Source organism: Mustelus asterias, chromosome 1 (genome assembly GCF_964213995.1).
Source record: "Mustelus asterias chromosome 1, sMusAst1.hap1.1, whole genome shotgun sequence".
Lineage (NCBI taxonomy): Eukaryota > Metazoa > Chordata > Chondrichthyes > Carcharhiniformes > Triakidae > Mustelus > Mustelus asterias.
In genome coordinates this window covers 196,386,315-196,393,863 of record NC_135801.1, presented here as the reverse complement: position 1 = coordinate 196,393,863, position 7,549 = coordinate 196,386,315, and the positions used below count along the sequence as shown (strand labels likewise).

Here is a 7,549-nt window from a genome sequence, read left to right as displayed (position 1 = left end):
CTTCCGATCGATGGCCAACCCCATCGCAGGCCAGCACAGCAAACCCCCCCCCCCCCCCCCCAACCCCCCACCCCCCCGGCCATTCGCTGCTGAAACCCCAACCCCGATCGCTGGACTCCCGCAGGCAAGTCCTGATGTCCCCACTCCCTGGCCAGCTCCGATCTCCCCGAACCCTGGCCAGACCCGATCTCCCAAAGCCCACCCTCTCCCCCCCCGGCAGTCCTGAACCACACCTCCCATGTGGTAATTTGGCACGGAGCCGATTACTGTAAAAAGCTTGGAGCCGGAGACCCGCGAAGGCCGTGTCGTCCAGCGGGAATCCCCCGAAACGGCCTCCGCGTCTGTCTCCCGGCCTGTTGCGCTGTAGAGCAGCGCAGCGGGCTGGGAGAATCGCCCCCATGAGTTGCAGTTTTTTTTTTAAACCCCCTCCTTTGCTGATTATCTCCCAGGGATGGAACCAGGGAACCGAAAGATTAAAGAAAGTGCTCGCTCAGAATGCGGTGTTTTGTCTGATTGGTCTGCTGTTGGATCAATAAGGATTCTCCCCACCCTCTGCAATGAAAGGGGATGGACCTGCGTTCCCTTTATAAACTGGAGCCCAGCTGGGACTGCAGTCACTGTCGGTGGAGAGAGAGTGAGGGAGCGGAACAGCCTTCGAGATGAGTGCTTACGACCCCTTCAACCCCTTGCGGAAACCATGGGACGATTACCGATGCGTCCGCCCCACCAAGTCCAGCATCTCCTCCACCATGTACTCGCTCCATCGAACCTCAGCCCCCAAGCGGTCTGTGAGGACCAGCTCCGTCTCCTCCCTGCCTGACTATGCCGAGAGGCTGGACCTCACCCAGGTCAGCACGCTCAATGCGGAGCTGCTGACCCTGCGGGCCCAGGAGAGGGAGCAGCTGATGGACCTGAATGACCGCTTTGCCACCTACATCGAGAAGGTGCATTACCTGGAGCAGCAGAACAAGGTGCTGCTGGTGGAACTGGAAGCCCTGAGGCAGAAGCAGTCGGACCCATCCCGGCTCCACCTGATCTACGAGCAGGAGATCCGGGGTCTGCGCGCCCTGCTCGACTCGGAGACCAACGAGAAGATGAGGATGGAGGCCGATCGGGACCACCTGAGGGAGGTGTACACCCAGGTGAAGGATAAGTACGAGGAGGAGGTGCGCCTGCGCATGGAGGCCGAAGATAACCTCCAGAAGGTGAGGGAAGGGGCTGACAAAGCCGTGCTGGCCAACAGCGACATCGAGGGCAACATTAGCTCCCTGGTGGACGAGATCTCCTTCCTGAAGAAGGTGTACGGGGAGGAGAACGCAGAGTTGGCCGCTCAGATCCAGGCCGCCCACCTGACGGTGGAGGTCGAAGTAGCCAAGCCCGACCTCTCGGTGGCTCTGAAGGAGATCCGCTGCCAGTACGAGAAGCTGGCCAACAAGAACATGCAGGCGGCCGAGGACTGGTACCGCACCAAGTTCGCTACCGTCAGCGAGATGGCCAACAAGAACAACCAGGCGGTCCGCTCCATCCGCGAGGAAACGGCCGAGTACCACCGCCTCCTCCAATCCCGCGGCTCGGAGATCGACGGCCTGAAGAGCGTCATCGATTCCCTGCAGAAACAGCTGGAGAACCTGGAGGACCGGCAGTCCAAGGAGGTCCGCAAGTACCAGGTGAGTGGCAGGGGGGGAGCGATGCCAGGGTAGTCAGGCCTCGGGGTTACTGCTGCCCATCCCGGGAACCGCCCTTTAGGAAGGACGTCAAGTACCAGGTGAGTGGCGGGGGGAGCGATGCCGGGGTAGGCAGCCTTAGGGGTACTGCCGCCCATTCCGGGAACCGCCCTTTAGGAAGGACGTCAAGGACCAGGTGAGTGGCGGGGGGGAGCGATGCCAGGGTAGTCAGGCCTCGGGGTACTGCCACCCATTCCGGGAACCGCCCTTTAGGAAGGACGTCAAGTACCAGGTGAGTGGCGGGGGGGAGCGATGCCAGGGTAGTCAGGCCTCGGGGTTACTGCTGCCCATTCCGGGAACCGCCCTTTAGGAAGGACGTCAAGGGCCTTGGAGAGGGAGATGGATTAAAACGGGGATGGGGGGGACTTCAGTTAACTTGGAGAGACTGGGATCGTTCTTAGAAAGGGAAAGTTCAGAGATTTAACAGTGTTCCAAATCACAAAGGGTTTTGATGGAATAAATCAGGGGTAATTGTTCTCACTGACAGAGGGTCGAAGGATTTAAGTCACCGACAAAGGACACAAGCTGAGGAGAATTTATTTGATTCACTCAGCCTCCACAATCCTGAATACACTCCCTGACGGAAACAACTCGAATATTTACACTCAAAACGGGAGGAGGAAATCCCAGAGTAACGGAATATTTGCAGGGCTACGGGTAAAAGATCACTTGACCAAAGAGCTAGCACGGTGTGCCGAATGGCCTGCTTCAGTGCTGCGTTATTCTGCGGCAGTGCGTGGGATGTTCCATCTGTGCCTGCGACACAGTCTTAGCCGCAGGGTCAAAATCACAAGGTTATTGTCAAAAGCTCGGCACAACATCGTGGGTCGAAGGGCCTGTTCTGTGCTGCACTGTTCTATGTTCTAAATGACCTTCCTTAGTTTGATTTCTCAGCCTGAGAGAGAGCGGGATGGAAAACCAATATTTTCAGCTTTCAATACTTTCACTGCCGTTTGGCACGACTCTGAATAAACCTCTGGGAGAGACTCATTCTTAAATTAATCACAATCGCATTAACCTGCAGCCTCTCAACATTGCTTATTCCGCATCATGACTAGCTTTGTTTTTTTGTTTGGTGCAGTGATGAAGAAGGAAGAGAGAGGGGGAACGAGAAAGAGAGAGAGAGAGAGAGAGAAGGACAGAGAAACATAGACAAAGACTGAAAGACAGAGAGAGAGAGAGACAAAGGGACAGAGATGTAGACAGAGCGAGGCGGAGATGGAGTGAGCGGAGACAGGGAGAGAGGGAGGGGCAGAGAGGAAAGGAGACAGAGAAAGATAGAGAGAGAGAGAGACAGAGATGTAGACAGACAGTGAGGGAGATAGAGAGGAGAGATACAGGCAGAGAGGGAGGGACAGAGAGAGAGAGACTAGCACAGAAAAAGAGAGACAGTATGTGTGAGAGAGACTAAGGACAGAGAGGGATTGAGACACAAGAGAGAGGCAGAAGGGAAGAGTGTGAAACAAGAAAGGAGAGACGCAGAGGTGGTGAAAGGCGAGGAGATGGGAGAGGATTATTAATGAGAATTTATTCCCCTGGTGCTAACGCATTGCAGCAAAATTTTCAAAGGATGGTTGTGCAGAGGGAGGGGGAGGGGAGGGGGAGGGGTGGGGAGGGGGAGGGGTGGGGGAGGGGGTGGAGTGGGGGAGGGGGTTCGGCAGCGGGATAGCAAGAGAAGGGGAGTGGCAGCAGGACAGTTAAATTCAGCTCGAATACATGGACAATTTAAATAATTCCACCGATAGATATTTAGGGTTTTCGATAGGCATCCTCCCCACAGAGAGAGAGGGAGAGCTCGACGGCACAAACAATGTGACTCTCGGCCTTTTGGCTTCAGATTAAATGTAGTATCTGTTCCTATCAGTTTAATATCTGATATGTCCCCTATCTGAGGGCCAGTTATGAGCTGAACTGACAGGAAGGTGATTGTTGGGAGCTGGGATTGAGCAGGGAGGTTCCGCGGGGTGACTGACTCTTTGTATTTCCCTGGGATATTTTCGCTTGCTCCCCTTGCTGTTTGAAATCTCAGGCCTCTATATCTCTGTGTCGCTGCAGGAAAGGATCAGTGAGCTGGAGAAAGACATCAATGATGCCAAGCAGGAGATGGCTCGTTACCTGAGGGAATACCAGGATCTCTTAAATGTCAAGATGGCCCTCGATATCGAGATTGCAGCTTACAGGTGGGCTAATCTCCTCTTCCCTCCACAGCTTAACGTTTATTTATTAGTGTCACAAGTAAGGCTTACATTAACACTGCAATGAAGTTACTGTGAGAATCCCCTAGTCGCCACACTCCGGCGCCTGTTCGGGTACACTGAGGGAGAATTTAGCACGGCCAATGCACCCTAACCAACACGTCTTTCGGACCGTGGGAGGAAGCTGGAGCACCCGGAGGAAACCCATGCAGACACGGGGAGAACGTGCAGACTCCACACAGACAGCGACCCAAGGCTGGAATTGAACCCGGGTCCCTGGCCCTGTGCTAACCACTGTGCCACCATACCACTCTCTCGGTCTTTCTTTCTATGTCTCACTCTGTCTCTGTCTCTATCTCTGTCTGTCTCTTTCTTTCTGTCTCTCTGTCTCTGCCCTTCCCTCTCTCTGTCTTTCCTCTGTCCATCTTTGCTTCCCTGTCTTTCTGAGTGCCTCAGTTTTACTCTCTTCCCTCCCTTTCTATTCTGGTCTGTATTTCTCTGTCTATTTGTCTATCTATTTAACTGTCTCCCTTTCTATCTATTTCTTTCACTTGCTCGCTCACTCTATCTCTATATCTGTTTCTATTAATCTCTAATTATAGCTGTCTCTATCTGTTTATCTATCTCTATTTCTACATTGATTTGAATGTATATGAGAAGAGGTGATGTTGAACTTGTATCATTGAGCACTGGTTGGGTCACACTTGGAGTACCAGAACAGTTCTGCTCTCAAATTACAAGAGGGAAACAGAAGTTGGAGAAAGGGTAAAAATGATTGACTCGAATGATCCCAAAGCTGAGAGGTTATATCCAACAGGAAAGATTGAATAAGCCAGAACTCCTTTCTCCAGAAAAGGGAAGACTGAGGGGTGATACTGAGGGCGATGGTGGGGTAGTGGTAATGTACTGGACCAGGAATACTGATGTGCTAATCCTCTGGGGACATGGGTTCGAATCCCATCACTGGTGAAATGTAAATTCAATCAATAATATCTGGAATATAAAGCTAGTCTCAGTAATGGTGACCATGAAACCATTGTCAATTGTCGGAAAAACCCCATCTGGTTCACTAATGTCCTTTAGGGAAGGAAATCTGCCGTCCTTACCTGGTCTGGCCTACATGTGACTCCAGACCCACAGCAATGTGGTTGACTCTTAAAAGCCCTCTGAAATGCTCTCAGTTCAAGGGCAATTGTGGATGGACAATAAATGCGGGCCCAGCCAGTGATTCCCACCACCCATTAAAGAAAAGAAAAATAGGGGTGGGTTTGCTAGAATTAGATGGTCACTAATAAATCCAATCGGGAATTCAGGAGAGACGTCCTTACCCAGAGAGCGGGGAGAGTGTGGAACTCGCTGCCACAGGGAGTGATTGAGCTGAGGAGCAGAGAGGTATTTCAGAATAAACAGCGAGTGAGGATTAATAGGAGATGGAGAAAGGGGGAGGCTGATGTGGAGCATAAACACTGGGAAAGACCAGTTGGGCCGAATGGCCTGTTGCTGTGAGGTAAATACTTTGCAATTCCAGTGAGGGGGAGGTGATGGCCAAGTGGTATCATCACTGGACTATTAATCCAGAAACTCAGCTAATGTTCTGGGGACCCGGGTTCGAATCCCACCACGGCAGATGGTGGAATTTGAATTCAATAAAAAAAATCTGGAATTAAGAATCTACTGATGACCATGAAACCATTGTTGGAAAAACCCCATCTGGTTCACTAATGTCCTTTAGGGAAGGAAACCTGCTGTCCTTACCCGGTCTGGCCTACGTTGGCACAGTGGTTAGCACTGCTGCCTCACAGCGCCTGGGACCCGGGTTCAATTCCGGTCTCGGGTCACTGTCTGTGCGAAGTCTGCACATTCTCCCTGTGTCTGCATGGGTTTCCTCCAAGTGCCCCGGTTTCCTCCCACAGTTCAAAGATATGCAGTTTAGGTGGATTGGTCATGCTAAATTGACCCTTAGTGTCAGGGGAACTGGCCAGGGAAGATGCATGGGGTTATGGGGATAGGGCCTGGGTGGGATTGTGGTCGATGCAGACTCGATGGGCTGAATGGCCTCCTTCTGCACTGTAGGATTCTATGATACATATGAGTCCAGAGCCATAGCAATGTGATTGACTCTCATCTCCTCTCTGAAATGGCCTAGCAAGCCACTCAGGTCAAGAGCAACTTGGGATGGGTAATAAATGCTGGCCAGCCAGTGACGCCCGTGTCCCACAAATGAATAAAAAAAAGGTAATATTTATGCAGCCTTGAGACTGTCCAACTCTAAAGAGAATGTCACTCCATCTGGCACCTTGTACAACCTTGGTTATGTAGATAATTCTTCTGTTAATTTGATATTTTCTTCTTTAACTGTAAGATTATACACAAAAGATTTGGTTCAAAACAAATCCCATTTTTTGAGGGTGTGTGAAAGAAAGATAGAAAAAAGAGAGCAAGGGAGGGAGCAGGATAAAGAAATGTCAAGAGAAAGTATTGAGAGGGAGAGAGAGAACATGGGAGTGGGACAGGAGGAGAGAAAAAGTACGAGTTCGATAGGCGGTGTGAGGGAGAGGAAGTAGAGAGAGAGTGAGAAAGAGATTGTAAGTGAAGGAGGGAGAGAAAGTGTGAGAGATTTAAGAAAGAGATTGTGAGAGGGAGAGAGTGAGAGGGAGAGTGGACGAGGGAGAGAGAGAGAGAGAGACAGTGCAAGAAAATGGAGTGAAGAGCAAGGGAGTGAGTATGAGAAATGGGAGAGAGATTACAAGAGGGAGAGTGAGAGAGAGAAAGGACAGAATCGATATTGTCTGTGATTGAACTTTCCATCATATTTCTTTGTGTCTCTCGTTTAGGAAACTCCTGGAGGGTGAAGAGTTCAGATTGAGCTTCTCCTCAATGCAACCCTACAGTTAAAAGCATCGCTCTGCTGAAGATTCCATTGCTAGCAACGTAGTGTAATCATTAGCCATTATTCCATTGCCTTGAACACTCTGCATCACCTCCATCGTCATAGTAACCACTCACAGTTACAGTTGCTGTGAAACATTGACCAGTCAGTCACCTGACCACAGTGCTACAATCAACAACAGCCTGACCCTCACACAGCCGGACCCTCACACAGCCGGTCCCTCACACAGCCTCACCCTCACAGAATCTGACCCTCACACAGCCGGACCCTCACACAGTCAACCCTCACACAGCCAGACCCTCACAGAATCTGACCCTCACACAGCCGGTCCCTCACAGAATCTGACCCTCACACAGCCGGTCCCTCACAGAATCTGACCCTCACACAGCCGGACCCTCACAGAATCTGACCCTCACATAGTCCGACCCTCACACAAATTCAGGCCTGACACACAGGAATCGCGGTGTTTAATGTGCGTACATTATTCAAACACAAGTGTACACAGCGATATATGTGTCTAAAACTATCTGCGCCTTTACCATAAACAAAAGTATAATATGTATACATGTATCAAGATATGTGAATACATGTGACCACACATATGTGTGCACACATGTACAGATACATACAGAAACATGGCGGACACCAGCAAGTTCCAATTGGATGAGAGTTTGAAATGTAATTAGATGCTACTGTTGGTTCAGGTGATGGTCCCCCCACCCCTCCCTCACTAACTCTTA

The 7,549-nt window shown here is 51.0% G+C and overlaps 1 protein-coding gene and 1 pseudogene across 1 annotated transcript; both read left to right on the top strand.

Moving 5' to 3' along the window:
* The first annotated feature begins 659 nt into the window (after positions 1-659).
* Positions 660-7,080, top strand: neff2 (neuronal intermediate filament family member 2). The gene is made up of 3 exons (XM_078225102.1): positions 660-1,667; positions 3,780-3,904; positions 6,754-7,080. The coding sequence occupies exons 1-3, from the start codon at positions 660-662 to the stop codon at positions 6,812-6,814; spliced, it is 1,194 nt and encodes a 397-aa protein (XP_078081228.1). The 3' UTR covers positions 6,815-7,080.
* On the top strand, positions 3,542-3,620 carry LOC144501861 (U2 spliceosomal RNA; annotated as a pseudogene).
* Positions 7,081-7,549: the final 469 nt, after the last annotated feature.